The sequence below is a fragment of the Chrysochloris asiatica genome, unplaced genomic scaffold, assembly GCF_000296735.1.
Source record: "Chrysochloris asiatica unplaced genomic scaffold, ChrAsi1.0 scaffold00036, whole genome shotgun sequence".
NCBI classification, from domain to species: domain Eukaryota; kingdom Metazoa; phylum Chordata; class Mammalia; order Afrosoricida; family Chrysochloridae; genus Chrysochloris; species Chrysochloris asiatica.
This window is the reverse complement of record NW_006408554.1, coordinates 24,004,864-24,023,557: the sequence shown is the minus strand read 5'-3', so window position 1 is coordinate 24,023,557 and position 18,694 is coordinate 24,004,864. Positions and strand designations below refer to the sequence as shown.

The 18,694-nt window shown below is 36.5% G+C and overlaps 1 protein-coding gene across 1 annotated transcript in view; it reads right to left on the bottom strand.

Annotated features, from left to right (window-relative positions):
* The window catches only part of SNTG1 (syntrophin, gamma 1), a 461,475-nt gene that overhangs the window by 261,093 nt on the left and 181,688 nt on the right, over positions 1 to 18,694 (bottom strand). The window contains exon 9 of the mRNA XM_006860086.1: positions 4,354 to 4,488. Within this exon, the coding sequence (XP_006860148.1) occupies positions 4,354 to 4,488 (135 nt within the window). The remainder of the gene's footprint in view (positions 1 to 4,353; positions 4,489 to 18,694) is intronic.

The following is an 18,694-nucleotide window of genomic DNA, read 5'->3' as shown; positions in this document are numbered from 1 at the left end:
TCTTGACTGCTGATTCCATGAGTGTTGAAAATTGATCCAAGAAGAATGAAGTCCTTGACAACTTCAATCTTTTCTCCATTGATAAGAATGTTGTTTATTGATCCAGTGGTGAGGATTTTTTGTTTTCTTTACATTGAGATGCAATCAAAACAGAAGGTTGTGGTCTTTGATCTTCATCAGCAAATATTTTAAGTCTTCTTCACTATCTTTTTTCTTGTATCATCTGCATATCGCAGGTTGTTAATGAGTCTTCCTTCCAATCCTGAAGCCATGTTTTTCCTCATATAACCCAGCTTCTCATATTATTTGCTCAGCATACAGGTTGAATGTTGTTGTTGTTAGGTACCATCGAGTCACGACGGACTCATAGTGACCTTATGCACATCAGAACGAAACACTGCCCGATTCTGGGCCAACCTCACTCCTGTTACCACGCTTGAGTCCATCAATGCTGCCACTTGGCCAATCCATCTCATTAGGGATCTTCCTCATTTTCTCTGACCCTCCATCTTACCAAACATGATATCCTTCACCAGCGATTGGTCCCTCCTGACAATATGTCCGAAGTATGAGAGAGGAAGTTTGGCCACCCTAGCCTCCAAGGAGCATTCTGTCTGCACTGCTTCTAAAATGGATCCATTGGTTCTTTTGGTAGCCCATGGCACTTTCAATATCCTTCTCCAATACTATAACTCAAAAGCATCAATTCTTCTATGGTCTTCCTTATTCACTTTCCAGCTTTTGCATGCATATGAGGTTATTGAAAATACTATAGCTTGGGTCAGGCATACCCTTAGTCCTCAAGCTGACATCTTTGCTCTTCAACACTTTATAACTTGTGCAGCAGATTTGCCTAATGCAATACATCATTTGATTTCTTGACTGCTGCTTCTATGAGTGTTGATAGTTGATGCAAGAACAATGAAATCCTTGACAACTTCAATCTCTTCTCCATTGATAAGAATGTTGTTTATTAGTCCAATGGTGAGGAGTTTTCTTTTCTTTACATTGAGATGTAATCCATACCGAAGGCTGTGCTCTTTGATCTTCATCAATAAATGTTTTAAGTCCTCTTTACTTTCAGCAAGCCAAGTTGTATCATCTGCATATTGCAAGTTGTTAATGAGTCTTCCTCCAATCCTGATGCTCCGTTTTTCTTCATATAACTCAGCTTCTCAGATTATTGGCTCAGCATACAAGTTGAATAAGTATGGTGAAAGAATACATCTTTGTTGCACATCTTTCTTACTATTAAACCATTCAGTGTTTGCATGTTCTGTTCAAAAAACTGCCTCTTGGTCCAGGTACAGATTCCTCATGAGCACAAGTAAGTGTTCCGGAATACTCATACTTCATTAATGATGTCCAGAGCTTGTCATGATCCACACAATTGAAAGCCTTTGCACAGGTAAACATCTTTCTGATATTCTCTGGTTTCAGCCAAGATCCATTGGGCATCAGCAAGGATATCCCTCATTCACGGACTCTTCTGAATCTGGCTTGAACCTTTGGAAGTTCTCTGTCAATGTATGTTTGCAGCCATTTCTGTATTACCTTTAGTAAAACTTTACTTGCATGGGATATCAAAGAAATTGTCCGATGATTTCCACATTCTGTTGGGTCACGTCTCTTATGAACAAATATGGATCTCTTCCAATCATTCGGCCAGATAGTTGTCTTCCAAATTTCTTGGCAGAGATGAGCAAGTGCCTCCTGTGGTGCCTCACTTTCTTGAAAGATTTCCATTTTTATTCCATCAACTCCTGGTGCCTTTTCTAGGCCAATTCCTTCAGTGCACCTTGGACTTCTCCTTTAGGATCATTGGCTCTTGATCATATGCTACCTCTTGAAATGGTTGAACATTAACCCTTTTCTTTTGGTACAGAGACTCTGTGTATTCCTTCCATCTTCTCTTGATGCCTTCTGCATCATTCAATAATTTGTCCAGAGAATCTTTCAATAACTAATGCCGAGGCTTGAATTTTTCTTCAGTTCCTTCAGCTTGAGAAATGCTCAGCATGTTCAGATCTTTGCACATTTGGTTGTAATATTTGGCTTTATCTTTCTTGAGCTGACCTTTGAAATTTTCTGTTCGGCTCTTGGATCTCCTCATTTCTTCCATTTGCTTTAGCATCTCTACACTGGAGAGCAAGTTTCAGTGTCTCTTCTGACATCCATTTTGACCTTTTCATTCTTTCTTGTCTTCTCATTGACTTTTTGCTTTCTTCATGTATGATGTTCTTGATGTCATCCCACAACGCTTCTGGTCTTCGATCTTTAGTGTTTAATGTATCAAATCTGTTCTTCAGATGATTTTTAAATTCAGGTGGGGTATATTGAAGGTATTTTGGCTCTTGTTTTTGGTCTTGTTTACATTTTTTTCAGGTTCAGGTTGAATTTGCATATGAGTAAATGATGGTCTGTTCCGCAATCTGCCCCTAGCCTTGTTTGACTGATGACATAGCGTTTTCCATTGTCTCCTTCCGCATTAAGTCAAATCAAATGTAGTCAATTTTATTTCTATGTAATCCATTTGGTAAGGTCCATGTGTATAGTTGTCTCTTATGTTGTCTAAAGAATGTATTTGAAATGAACAAATCATTGATTTTTGCAGGATTCTATCCTGCGATTGATTTTCCCTAGGACTTCATAAATACCCCAACATGGCAAGGGGTAAAAATTGAAAACATCTGTGGAAACAGGAGTTATGTTGTTGTTAAGTTCAGTCAAGTCAGTTCTGACTCGGAGCATCCCTAAATATGGTTTTCATGGAGCAGCTGGTGGGTTTGCACTGCCAACCTTGTGGTTAGCAATCCAATGCTTATCCTACATTACCACACCAGGACATAAGACAATAGTCATAAATGATATCACATCTAGTATTTTTGCTGAAACAATATTACCCATAATGATACCTATAAAAGTTATCAGTGAAGTTTATAGCTTTACATTTTTTAGACTATAATTTTCCTAAAAATAACATGGAGAAAGAACTGATTAGGTTATTTAAAAATAGTGATAAGGATAAGATAGAGTCAATAAAAAAACATAGGAAGAAGGAAAGGAAAAAAACTTGTAGTGTGAATGTAGAAAAAAGTAGAAAGACTTATATTACAAAATATGTAGACATGACTCTATGGTTAAGGGTGGCTGGCTCCCACCATGACTTCTGGCTGTTCTTTTGTAAGATCTTCACTCTCCTTGTTGATTCTTGTCACTCTTACATTTCTGTTCTTCGAAAACATTGCTAGATGCTATTCTTAGTACCCTAAAGGTACACCAATAATTCTCCCTTTAAATTTAGTCATTTTTTCCCCAGAATGTTTGTACTTAAATATATTTAGCCATTGCATGCTAATTATCTATTTTGACTTGCTTAACTAATGTAGCTATGTATGATGTTTATAAACTGAAGTCTATGAATCAAAGTATTTTTAACTGATAAATTGGGTTAAAGAAGTCAGGATAAAGGAATTTTTCCCCCAATAAGAATTTCATAATAGCTTTGGTGATGGATGTAAAGTGTTTAATTCTTATAAGAACACTAAGCAGATAATGAAAGTAAAGAAGTGAAAATTTGAGGAAAAAATAAAGTATTTCTACAAAATCTGAGAAACCACTTCAAAATGTGTAACTATTGTTTCTAGATATATTCTCAATCTTGGTCTATACCACTTCTGAAGGTGGTGTTTTCATTTCTTTAACTCTTCCATAAAGAATTCTGAAGTCTTCAATTTACACATTAAAATGGCATTTTTAGTACACTCAAGGGACTAAAGTCTTGTTCCTTTTATATATTCTTTTCGGTTGGGGAACAAATACAAGTCCGAAGTGGCAATATCACAGATGTAGGATAGATGGACAATGGTTCCCACTGAAATCTTACAGAACAGTCCTTGCTCCCCTGGAGGAATTAGCATTGTGATTGAAAAAAAATAAATCCTCAAAACAACTTTCATTTCCTTTTTCTCACCAATGCAGTTTTCAATTTTGTTAAAACTTCTACATAATATGCCCATGATCATTTGTGTTTGAGAAAATCTACCAATATTACCCCTTTTGAGTTCCATAGCCTTCTAAGCTGACCCATCTGCATTGAATTTAACTGGCCCAGCAGATTCTTTCAGAAGATACTGTTTTGATTGGACCTTTTGTTTGCAGGTACTCTAGCAAAACTAAGTCGTGTATTTCTGATAGAACTTGTCTGCAGGTATCCACTGATTGCAGAGACAGCTTAGTCAGACTCTGTTGGAATCCATAGCAACAATACCTTGTGACTTAAACTTCGTGCATGCTGACATTTTTACAAAGGCTGAGAAACTATGACCAGGTATTCCTTAAATCACTACTTACATTGTGCTTTGTGAGGTTTGAAATATTTGTTGCTATTGCTTGTAGCCAGTCTATACAGTCTTCAGCAGAGAGGCACTGAATAATCCCACTGCACACCCCGTCCACAGCAGTGACTTGGAAAGCATTTTGCCTGCAGATATGTCAGAGCAAAATGTCAGAGCAAATTAAGTCAGAACTTTACCTCACTCTTTAACAGTGCCCTTCAAAAGTATCTCCTTTCAAACTATATGATTATCAGTCTCCAAATTCCTATTTTATTATTTCTTCCTTTATATTCTTTATTTTAATGGAACAGTTAAGACAAATCCAGGCAATATAAAATTTCAAATTAAGAAAAAGAACCCTAAGAATCAGATAGATATGGTGAAACTTCGAATTATAAAATGTAAAATGTGCAAATGAAAAGGTATCTAAATTTGAAAAGCATTCATTTCCTAATTTATCATGAAATTATACATAGAAATTATTATTTTGACTCTCATCATCTTCTCCTGAGATTAGTAAGGTCATTTTCTGACTTAGCATGGAAAAGTCACTAATAAAAACAAAACAAGATAGTAAATGAATATTAAACACTTTAAAAAAGACACTTAATTGTCATGGATTGATGTGTTTTGTCAATTGCTAAACAACTTTTAGTCTCAGTTTACTTCTTTTCTCAAAGATGGTTTGGGACAGGATGTCCATCTCATTCTTCCATGTCTAAATTCTTATGTTCTAAATTTATGTGGATATTACATATTTCTATAATAACCAAATATTCTCTTAAAATACAATGAAAACTTTAAATATTCCATAGTCTTTCACTGATTTTTAAAAAAATAAAATTAAATGACACCATTTAAAATGGTTTACAGTAATGCTATAGAATGTAAAGTTGAACGTAGTGTTTAGATACTTAATAAAAAGCAGCAAATAAAATTCCAAAATGAAGGGAAAAAAATGCTTTATCCTTGAGTGTCATGACTATACAAAAATAGTGCACAAAAATTTAGAAAATACATGAACTATATTCAAATCTCAGTCAATTATGAAGCAGTTGGAAAGTTCTGCAGTTCAATATTCAAAATGCTATATAAATTGTATAAATTCAGACAATTTCTTCCAAATAAGCAAGCTTTTCTAGCTTGTTTTGTAGCAATTTATTTGTGAATATTAGACATGACTTCATTCTTCCCAGTAACATACAATAAGACAACAGGACATACTCCTGGCTCAGACTCAACAATCCTGCCAATAAGACAAGCTAACTATTCCAAGTTAATATTTGTAGAGAAATTGACTTTCATATGCTTGACACATATTTTTTATGGTTAATCATTTTGTCTTTTACAGAATGTCACAGAGATGGAATAATATGTATATATTATTATACTCAGGTATACTTTATTGTTTCACTTAAAAGACATTAAAGATTTTTGAGAGGACTAAATGTTATCTGTCTCTTTGAAGTGATGTTCTTTTGAATTTAGGACAAAAATATGCATAGCCATAAGATATTATTATTTTACATGATTTCTAAACTTCAAATCTGATGTTGAACATCATCAAGGTTGCCAGACAGAAATTCAACCATTTAAGGAAATTAAGAATTTGAGTTTAGCAATATACATTTTTTTCTGCTCTCTGATTATTATAGCCATCACCTTCTGTACCATGAATTAAATCACATCTTGAAAACTTCTGTGTATCTGCATTAAGTGAATACTAATGACTTGCTGTTGTAAAGTGATTAAAGTTATTACACTGAGATCAATGTTTCAATCGATGTAATCACACAAATAGCCCATTGAAGAGAACACTATTTTTGAGGGACTAGTTCCTGGGAGATGCAAACTAGTTCCTGGATTGGAGGTTCCAGTTCATCCAAGGACATGTCAGAATAAAAGGCCTAGTATTTTACTTTAAAAAAGAAAGAAAAAAAAAAATCATCACTTGAAAACCTGATGAAGTACAGTTCTATTCTGACACAAGTAGTGTCTCCACAGCTAGTTTTTTAACCCTAAAGCCTAGGATTATAGATTAATGCATACCATGTTTTTCATTATATTTCATCATTTCAAAATTGTCTACCTTTCATGAATTATAATTGAACCACTTGAACCATTTCTTCAGTTACATATGACCTCTTTCAAAGTAGCCTAATCATAAAGACTATACCCTGGGTTATATTTCAGACTTGACTACTCACTAAAGGAAAATATTGAAAAATGATGCCACAGAGTTAAGCCTTAGTGTTCCCAAGTGAATATGAGAAAAATATGATTTCTTTTTGTCATTTAGCTGATTTCACAAGTATTTACTGTTCTAAATGCTTTCACTTATCACTGAAGCACAGGAGTAATTTTGCAGTTAATATATGTTCCTAAAAGCAATATTTTAGACTTGCAGAGTTAGTTTTTTTTTGTGTTTTATCTTTTAAAAAATACAATTCTTTAACTTAAATTAAGTAGTAATAGTCAATTGTCTCCACTTTGCATTATCTGATGAAATTCTTTTTGCAATCAATAGACCCTATTATTCATTTATTTAGTATTTGAGACATTAAACTTTAATAGAGTTTTTAGACATCCAGATGGAATATCTATACTGAGAAAGAACATAAGAAAGAAAGAAGCCATGAAAAGGCATACAGAAATCATAAATGCATACTCCTAAGTATAAAAAGCCAGTCTGAAAATGCTATTGCTATATAATTCCAACTATGACACTATAACATTCTGGAGAAGACATAATTATAAAGACTGTAAATGATCATCAAAATTTCAGAACACGCAGATCTGATACCCAAACTCTCTACAGAAAAGACATGAAGGACCAAATGTAGCAGATAAAGAAGATAATTCTGGAACCATTATCTTCATAGATAGAGAAGTGAATTGAATACCATGGTAGTTAAGGTTGTGTGTCATCTTGACTTGGTGAGAATTATCAGTGGTCTAGCCATTAAGACATTGATCAAATGATGACATCAAATATAATGTAATCACTTCCATGATGTGATCTGCTATGAGAAGCCAATCTATTAAAGGGAAGTTTCCTCAGTGGTGTGGCCTACAACACCGTTTATCTTACAAGAGATAAAAGGAGAGAGATATGAGCAGAGAAGGTAGGACCTACTACCAACAATAAAGAAGCGCCAGGAGTGGAGTGTATTCTTTGAACCTGGGTCCCTGACCTGTGAATCTCCTAGATCAGGGAAAGAGTAATGCCAAGACATAAGCAGTTCTCCAAGAAAGGCTGGGCATATAGTTGCAGAAAGGAGAGAAGGACTTTTCTCCAGGGACAGCACTCTGAATTCGGACATTTAGCCTTCTAAACGGTGAGAGAATAAACTATTTGTTAATGCCATCCGTTTTTGGTATTTCTATTATAGCAGCACTACATAACTAAGACAAACAGCAACTGGTGGTGGTGCTGTGTTGTGGAGTTAATACCACCTCATAGCGACCCTGGATAGGGTTTCTGAGGCTATAAATCTTTACAGGAGTAGATAGCCTCATCTTTCTCCCATAGAACCACTGGTAGTTTCACACTGCTGACCTTGAGATTAGCAGCCCAACTCATAACCACTATGCTACCAGAGCTCCTTAAATGCCTAGTGGTAGTGGTGGTGGTTATGTACTGTGGAGTAAGATAAACAAAAGCAGTGAGAGAAGAGAAAGATGGAATGGGTGAATTGCTAGGTGGTCTGATACAGCACTAACATTTTGAACTTTTGCAAGCTGCATTCAATCATGACAACAATCTGGTAATTCACTCCAGCACAGCACAAATGACCACCCTGGTCACAGAAATATGCAATCTTTCTCTTGTTTCTCAAACCCTCCTAGTGACCAGAAACATGGCCAGCACCCACCCTTATCCACCCATGAGTGACAGCTGGTAACCTCCCCGCATCTTGCACAGCTCTGCTCCATCTGAGGTTGGAGACACACCCTAGTAGATTGGGCACCATGTATACATTACACATAGAGGTAAGTAAACTCTGCCTCATCAAACCACCAGAATGTTCATTGTTAGACAAGCAGCCTGTTCTAGGTCACCCTGGTCAGACAGGGCTTCCTTCCATAACAGTCACTCTGCCCCTAGCTGCCCTTTGGGCCTGAAAGAACATATTCTGGATGAGGTGACCTGATTTCAGATATTTTCAGGGCAACGGGAGCTCCATCTAGAGCTGGGCGTACTGCCTTCTCACACCTTGCTACCTGTTATCTCTTTGTCTGAAGATAACTGTACCCAGTGCCTTGCCCACCTCCCCACCACCATTTTTTTTCCTGTATCGACTCTGCAACCACCTCCCACCCTCAGTGTTCTCCTTTCTGTGTTTCTGTGTTTTGTTTTGTTTTCATTTCTTTCCTTTCCCTTGTTTTTCTACTGTTTTTCTTTTTTCTTATCTTTTCTTCTGCTTCTCTATTCTTTTTTCTCCTTGCCTTTTTTTTTCTTCCTTTTTTTCTCTTTGGTTTTACTTTACTATTCTCAGTTCTTTTTTGTTCATCATAGTTTTGTTTAGCATGTATTTTTTTCTCTTCCTTTGTTTCCTTTAAAAAATATATAATTTTCAATTTAATTATTAAATTATCTTTCCTTGCTGTTGTTTGCTTGTTTTCCCTAGTTATTCTTTCTTTTTGTCTTTATTATATCCTTTTTGTGTTTGTTTTTGTGTTTTTCTCTATTTTATTTCCTCTTGTCTCACCTGAAAGGATACAGAAACTGTGTTGGCACCTGCACTCCTGCATTCCCAACCACTGGGAAAAGATCAATACCTGCTCATGTACTTCCTGATCAATAGTAGACAATGGCCAATACCAGACACGCCCACCCTCAACTGCACGGAAAAAATAGCAAACAGAGAACTGTGCACACATTCCCATCCTATAACACACCCACCAGGATGCAGGTGATGAGTGTCTAAGAACATGTCAACATGCAATCATCAACTAAACAAAAATGTAATAACATAATATAATGTCTCAGAGATAATAGACAATTTCAGTACCCAAAAAGAAACAAGACATAGTAGCTCAAACAGGTGACCAAAATAGAGAGCCAGAAAATGTTTCTGAAGATGAAACAACATTGGAACTACCTGATAAGGAATTCAAAAGAATGATACTTAGGTACTTTCAATGACATGAGAGAAAGATAAAGAAACCTGCAGATGAAATCAAGCTAACACAGGCAAAAACTTAGAAGAATTCAGGAAAATACTAAATAAATGAATACTTAGAAACCAAAAAAGAAACAGCAAATAGATATCCTAAAGATTAATATTAAGATATCAGAGCCACATAATTCTATGGAAGTACAAAGGAGTAGGATTGTATCAATGGAAGGTTGAATTCCTGAGTTTGAAGACAAATATCTCTATATTAATCCTTTTTATCTGTCAAGGTAGAATTTCCATCTCTCCAGATGCAAGGGTGGTACAGTCAGTGCCCAATCTACAGGGGTGTGGTTCTGACCTCAAGCTGAGCAGGAGGTGGTTGAGGATGGGGGCTAGTCACACTTCTGGTCACGAGGAGAAGCACACTTTTCTTGTCACCAGTCACCAGTGTGTATTTGTGGTGTCAGGCTGATGTCTTAAGAAGTTCAAGATGGCTGCATTGTGTGAGGCCAGTGAACAGTTCACCCATCTATTTCCTGTCTCACCACTTTTGTTTAGCTTACCTAGTCAGTATTCAATCAACTTCTCTAGCCTTTCCTCTGAAGCTCAGGGTTCCAGGATTATCATTTGTATCTGTTTCATTTGTGTTCTTGTGTCTTTGTTGCACAAGGTCTGTGAAACAATGTGTCTGTTACAGTATACAATCTTGCTGAAAGTTGTGTTTTACTAAATTTTGTTGACCATTTAAAAAATGGTCATTTTTTTTAGGCCATTTAAAAAAATTGCTTCTAGTTTTGTATTCTGTTTATTGTGGAAGAATTTTCTGTTCAGGCATCCTGGTGGTGCAGAGGCCAAGTACAAGACTGCCAAACAAAATGTTGTAGCTTGTACCCACCGGCCCCTCCATGGGAGAAAGAATAGGCAGACTATCTCTGCAAAGGCTCATAACTCTTATTTCCTCCTAGGCCAACTTCCCCAAAGAATATAGGTTCACTATGAATCAGAATGACCCAGTGGCAGTGGGCTTTGTATCTTCTCCTGAAAGCCATTAGATGGAACTCTTACTGTGAATTTTTTTTTTTTTTTTCAAATTAATTCAGGAGTTCTGAACTTGCCCTCTGGAATTCAGTATACAAGTACAGAATATGAGGTTAACTCTTTGAAGATGCTACCATGGTGAGTGAGGCTGAATGGTTTTGCGTTGGTGTTATGGGGCTCTCTGTATCTTTCAAATATTGATATATCTGTACAGACACTTCTGCTTCATCTTGCTATGGGCCATATCCTTTGTATCTGTCAGTCTGAAGTATTTCCCTTGCCCTACTGCTCTGTCTATGCCAAAATATCAGGAAGAAGTTACCTGGCCAAATGACTAAAAGACATCCATACATATTCAAGCCCATTCCACAAAAAAGTGATTAAGCAGAATGTAGAAATTAACAACATAATTAATATCACCTGCAAGTAAATTCTGAAGAAAATTCAAAAACAGTTGCAACAATATGATAGGAAATTGCCAGAAATCCAAGCCAGAATTACAAAAGGAGGTGGAATCAAGCTTATCACTGCTGACATAGATAGATCTTCACTAAAAGCAGAAAATACTGGAAAAGATGTTTTATTGACTATGTAAAAAGCATTGAACTGTGTGAATCATAACAAATTATAGATATCACTGCAAATAATGAAAATTCCAGGACAATTAATTAAGTCACATGGAAGCTGTATGTAGAGCAAAAGGCAGTCTTCTTAACAGAACAAGAGGTTTAAAATTAGGAAAGGTGGGAACCAAAATTGAATTCTTTCTCTATACTTAGCCAATGTATCCTGAGCAAATAACCTGAGCAGTTGAAATATATGAAGAAGAACATAGCATCAGAATTGGAGAAGACTCAAAAATAACTTGCAATATGCAAATAACTTTACATGCTGTAAGTACAAATAACTTGAAGCACTTATAGATGGAGATGAAAGACTACAGCTTTCAATAAGATTTCACACCAACATAAATAAAACAAAAATATTCACAAATGGACCAATAAGCAATATCATGGTAAAGTGAGAAAAGACTGAAACTGCCAAGATTTCACTTTCTGTGAATAGTAAACTTCATGAAGACAGTAGTCACAACATCAAACAATGTAATGCATTGCACAAATCTGCTACAAACAGTCGATTTAAAGTGTTCAAAAGCAAAGATGCATATTTGAAGCCTCAGACTCAGGTGAGCCTGATCTAAGCTATGGAATTTTCAATTGTCTCATTTGAGCATGAAACCTAGACAATGAATAAAAGAGTCTGAAAAACAATTGATTACTTTGAATTACAGTATTGGCAAAGAATAGTAAATATACCATGGGCTTCCAGAACAAAAAAATGTGTCATGGAAGAAAAAAATCCAGTATGTTCTTTAGAAGTGAGGATGACAAGACTTCATCTCACATACTCTGGACATATAATCAGGGAGAGCAGCATCTGCAGAAGGACACTATTATTGGAAAATTAGAGGGTTAGCAAAAATGAGGAAGACCCTGAACAAGATGGGATGGCACAGTGCCTGCCACAGTGGGCTCAAACATAACAACTGTACAGGTGGAGCACAACTGGGCAGTGTTTCATTCTATTGTACACAGGATAGCAATGAATCATAGCGAACTCAATGACCCCTAATAGCAACAGCTACCTGTGCATGTCTTAGCAGTCCTAATGCCTGACTATCACAGGCCTAACTCTTATGTAGAACACTACAGCCTCCCTTCACCCCTTCCTAGTTGCAACTCATGAACTCCCAGGATGAATTTGAACAGCCTAAAAGAAAAATTTTAGTATGGATTGCACTTCGATGTAAAAAAACACAAAAATCCTCTCAACTGAACCAAAAAATAACAATATCATGATAAACAGAGAAAAGACTGAAGCTGTCAAAGACTTCATTTTGCTTGGATCTGCCAGCAACAAACATGGAAGCAGCAGTCAAGAAATTAATCAACTTATTGCATTACACAAATCTGCTGCACAAGGTGTCTTTAAAGTGTTCAAGAGCAAAGTATCAGTTTGAGTACTAAATCTTCCCAACTATGGTATTATATGCAACTGAAAGTTGGACAATGAATAAGGAAGACCTTAGAAGAATAGATGCATTTGAATTATGATGTTGGAGAAGAGTATTTAAAGTATCATGGATTGTCCGAAGAACAGCCAAATTTGTGTTAGAAGAAGTACAACCAAAATGCTCCTTAGAAGTCAGGTTGACGAGATTTCATCTCTCATACTTCAGATATGTTATCAAAAGGGACTAGTCCCTGGAGAAGGACATCATGCTTGGTAAAATTAAGGGTTTTTGAAGAAGATGAAGACGCCCCCAAAAAGATGGATTGACAGTAGCAGCAACAAAGTGCTCAAATGTAACAACTGTGAAGACAGTGCAGAACCAGGCAGTGCTTCTTTTGTGTGTGGAGGGTCATTATTAGTTGGAACCAGCTCAATTACATCTAACAACAACAGTTGGTAGGGTTTCATCTGATTAGCTCCTTTTCTGTGTTCAGTGTTTGGTGTTAACTCGACTGACCCTGTCCCAAAATGAGTATCAATTTGCCTAACCTACTCTGTCAGTTTATTAAAAGTTATATATACCTCCATACATCTATAGTCAACTGAGTTTTTAAGTGGATATTAAAACCATTCAATGGAGAAGGAAGAGTCTCTTAAAACAATACTAAAAAAATTGCATTTTGACATGCAAAATAAGTCAAGATGCATGATTCACACCACATACAAAAACAAAACAACATTAAAATGGATTAAGGACATAAATGTGAAAACTAATACCATAAATTTATTAGAAGAAAACACTGAATTGTAGCCTTTGCAATTAATGCAACCTAGGTACATAATGGGTTGTGTGTTAGCCTGTTAGCTGCATGGTTGCCAGTTTGAATCCACCAGTTGTTCCATGGGAGAAAGATGAGACTTTCTGCTTCATAGAGATTTACAGTCTGGGAAAACACTAGACAGGAATGCTGTGAGTTGGAACTAGCTTGAAGGCATATAACACGTCTAACATAACAAAAATCATAAACAGTAAAAGACAATTCAGGAAAAATAAAAGTAGACAAAGGCAGGCTTTTATTTCACCACCATCATGCAAGTCAACTATGTAGTCTCTGACTGGAAGTAGGTTTAGGAGAGAACAGTGTTGTACAAATGGGCTTCAAAAAGTTTGTGGAAAATGCAATTGAAAAATAAAGGATTTTTTCCAAGGTCTTTTTGACGCCCCTTGTCCATAGGCAAATGAAACTATTAACTTTCTGCCCCCCAAATGTGTCACCATACCATTCCTCCCATAGCATTCACTGCTTTTCATATGGGTTCCCTAATTCATTGCTGTATCTACATAAAACTCAGATACCATACTCACAGTTATGGGATTTGTTGGAGAAGTTAACAGGTTATAATGATACAAGATAACAAAATGATCAAGGCACAGTTCTTTCAGTCAGGACAGCTTCTCCTCAGCTATGTCCACAAGCTGGCCTCTCTCTGCCTGGCCAAGGTGACAAGGTCTTTTGGGGCTGTTTACAAATGCTCCAAGGCACTACGTGAAACTATAAGCTTCAGTCCGAAGTCTCTCAACTTGACTCCATGAGTCAGTAATTAGTATGTCCAAGTCACAGAAGCTTGTGAAAACCCTGAACTGACTCAGCTGAAAACAACTAAGCAAAGAGAGCATCACAGACAAGCAGACAAGTAAATAGATCAGTTTAATTCAATTTAGTTTTTGTCAAAAAGACTTTATGAACTTTTCCTTTACAAGTTTACAATTTGTTTATTTACTTCCATCTCTCCTATATTGATATGGATATCTCCTGTACTGATATCTTAGACATTAGTGAGCTGATATGGACTGGTATTGGCCATTTTGAATCTGATGACCACATGGATTACTATGCTGGGAATGACAAATTGAAGAGGAATGGTGTTGCATTCATCATCTAAAAGAACATATCCAGATCACTCATGATGTACAATGCTGTCTTTGATAGGATAATATCCATGCACCTACAGGGTAGCCCAGTTAATACCACTATTATTCAAATTTATGCACCAACCACTAAACCCAGTGAGAATGAAATAAAAGAAGTCTACCAACTTCTTCAATCTGAAATTAATCAAACATGCAATCAAGACTTATTGATTATTACTGGTGATTGGAATGCAAAGGTTGGGAGCAAAGAGGAAGGATCAGTAGTTGGAAAATATGGCTTGGTGATACAAATGATGCTGGAGAGAATGCATGATAGAATTCTACAAAACCAATGATTTGTTCATTTCAAATATCTTCTTTAGACAGCATAAGAATGCACACATGGACCTCACCAGATGGAATACATAGAAATCAAATTGACTACATCTGCTGAAAGAGACGATGGAGAAGCTCCATATCATTAGTCAAAACAAGGTCAGGAGCAGAAAGTGGAACAGACCATCAATTACCCATATGCAAATTCAAACTGAAGCTGAAAAAAATGAAAACAAGTCCACCAGAGCCAAATACGACCTTGAATATAACCCACCTGAATTTAGAGATCATTTGAAGAACAGATTTGATACATTAAACATTAAAGACTGAAGACCAGAAGAGTTGTGGATGACATCATGAATATCATACATGAAGAAAGCAAAAAGTCATTGAGAAGACAAAAAGAAGGAAAGGTCAAAATGGATGTCAGAAGACACACTGAAACTTGCTTTCCAGTGTAGAGATGCTAAAGCAAATGAAAGAAATGAGTCGGTCCAAGAGCTGAACAGAAAATTTCAAAGATCAGCTCGAGGAGATAAAAGCCAAATATTACAACAAAATGTGCAAAGATCTGGAATCAGAAAACCAAAAAGGAAGAACACGCTCAGCATTTCTGAAGCTGGGGGAACTGAAGAAAAAATTCAAGCCTCGACTTTTGTTATTGAAAGATTCTCTGGGCAAATTATTGAATGATGCAGAAAGCATCAAGAGAAGATGGAAGGATTACACAGAGTCACTGTACCAAAAGGAAATGGTGAATGTTCAACCGTTTCAAGAAGTAGCATATGATCAAGAGCCAATGATACTTAGGGAGGAAGTCCAAGGTGCATTGAAGGAATTGGCAAAGAACAAGGCACCGGGAGTTGATGGAATAAAAATGAAAATCTTTCAAGAAAGTGAGGCGGCACAGGAGACACTCACTTATCTCTGCCAAGAAATTTGGAAGACAACTATCTGGTCCACTGATTGGAAGAGATCTATATTTGTGCCCATTCTAAAGAGAGGAGACTCAAGGGAATGCAGAAATCATCAGACAATCTCTTTGATATTTCATGCGACTAAAGTCTTACTAAAGGTAATACAGAAACGGCGGCAAGCATGCACTGACAGAGAACTTCCAGAGGTTCAAGCCAGATTCAGAAGTGGCCGTGGAATGAAGGATACCATTGCTGATATCCAATGGATCTTGGCTGAAATCAGAGAATATCAGAAAAATGTTTACCTGTGCTTTATTGACTATGCAAAGGCTTTCGAATGTGTGGATCATGACAAGCTATGGACAACATTGCGAAGTATGAGTATTCCAGAACACTTAATTGTGATCATGAGTAATCTGTACATGTACCAAGAGGCAGTTGTTCAAAAAGAACATGGGAACATTGAATGTTTTAAAATTAAGAAAGGTGTGTCACAAGGTTGTATTCTTTCACCATATTTATTCAACCTGTATGCTGAGCAAATAATCCAAGAAGCTGGTTTATATGAAGAAAAACATGGCATTAGGATTGGAGGAAGACTCCTTGACAACCTGCAATACAAAGATGATACACCTTGCTTGCTAAACGTAAAGAGAACTTTAAACATTTACTGATGAAGATGATAGACCACAGCCTTCGGTATGGCTGGCATTTCAATGTCAAGAAAACAAAAATCCTCACCACTGGACCAATAAACAACATTCTTATCAATGGAGAAAACATTGAAGTTGTCAAGAACTTCATTCTTCTTGGATCAACTAGCAACACTCATGGAAGCATCAGTCAAGAGATCAAATGACATATTGCATTAGGCAAATCTGCTGGACAAGACCTTTTTAAAGTGTTGAAGAGCAAAGATGTCAGTTTGAGGACTAAGGTACACCTAACCATGGTATTTTCAATAACCTCATATGCATGCAAAAGCTGGACAGTGAAAAGGAAGACCATAGAAGAATTGATGCATTTGAGTTATGGTGTTGGAGGAGAATATTGAAAGTGCATGGGCTACCAAAATAAACAATAGATCCATTTTGGTGTTGGAGGAGAATATTGAAAGTGCATGGGCTACCAAAATAAACAATAGATCCATTTGGAAGCAGCTAGAGTGCTTCTTGGAGGCCAGGATGTCCAAACTTCGTCTCTCATACTTTGGACGTATTGTTAACAGGAACCAGTCGCTGGAGAAGAATATCATGTTTGGTAAGGTGAAGGGTCAGAGATAAAGAGGAAAATCCCCAACAAGATGGATTAGCTAAGTGGTAGCATAGTTGCACTAAAGCATGGCAACAGTAGTGACATTGGCCCAGGATCAGGCAGTGTTTTGTTCTGCTGTGCATAAGGTCACTATGATTCAGTACCAACTTGATGGCATCTAACAACAACAAACAACAGAAAGAATGCAGATCTTTTTTTTTTTTTAAGCACACATTCTTAGGTACTACAGGCACCTGTAGGTTAGTAACAAAAGGTCAACACTCATATCAGCGTGCTAGAAAGAAAGGAGAGAGAATGAGAATGACAAATCATCTTAGTAAATAATTGCCAGAAGCTTCCCAATTTGCTGAAATATATAAACCTATGGATTTAATAATGTTAGTGGGCTGCACTTGAGATAAACCAAAGAAATATACAGCAAGACACATCAAATTAAGCTTCTGAAAGTTAAAGAGAAAGAGTCATTTTCAGAGTAAACAGAGAAAAATTGTTATTTATGGGAAAACACAGATTTGAATAATAGCAAATTTCTTATCTAAAATAATTGAGGCCAGAAGGAAGTAGAACAATGTTTTTCAAGTACTGAAATTAAAGAACTGTTAAATGAGAATTCTAAATCTAGGGAAACTATCCCTTAGGAATGAAGATGAAAGAAATACATACTCAAAGAATCCAAAAGAATTTGATACTAGCAAATCTACCCTTAAAAATGACTAAAGAATGTTCTGTAAAATAAAAGGAAATGACAAGAGAAGGTTGGAACTTCAGAAGAGCAAAATTAACAACAGAATGAGTTAACAATGGTGTAAAATATAGATTAATCTTTAATTAGTTAACTAAATCACATTTGGTGGTTAAAGCAAAATCATACCACCTGATGTGATCTTCAATGTATGTAGAGAAAATTCATAAGATAATTATACTTTAAAAATGAGGTGGATAAAGGGACTCAATTGTAAATATGGTTCATGGTTCACAGGAAGTGGAAAACACTAACTGTAGACTCTGATGTTGTTATTAAGTGCTGTTGAGTTGGTTCTGACTCATAGTGACCCTGTATACAGTTTCCGAGGAGTGGCTGGTGGCTTTGAACCACTGACCGATGGTTCAAACTGACCTCGCACTCCAGTGCTTATCGTACAGGACCAAACCAGGATTCCGTTGACTCTGATACGTTGTGTAATATTTAGAGCAACCACTTGAAAAAGCACAAAAATTGGTATGCTCAAAAATCTATAGATAAATTAAAATGTAATCCTAAAACTAGTGAGTGTAGGCAAAATAAACTTTGATGAAATGTTGAAATTCTAACTACAGATATTAGAAAGTTCTGACCCATAGCAGAATCAATTCTGACCCATAGCAACCCTTATAGAGTTTCAGAGGATCAGCTGATGAGTTTGAACCAATTAACTTGCAGTTAGTAGCCCAAAATTTATCCTACAGTGCCACACCATGACCCTTACGCATATTAGAATGGTGGTGGTGTGATGTGGAGTCAGTTCAGACTCACAGGGACCCTGTATAGGGTTTCCTAGGCTGAAAATTTTTACGGGAGCAAAAAGCCTCAGTTTTCTCCTGCAGAGTTACTCACTACCAGGGCTCCTTTATATTAGAATGTTGTTGTTGTGTGCTGTCAAATAGGTTCTGACTCATAGTGACCCTGTACAGGGTTTCCAAGGCTTTAAATCTTCATAAGAGCAGGAAGTCTTTCCTTTCTCCCATGGACTGGCTGGCAGGCTC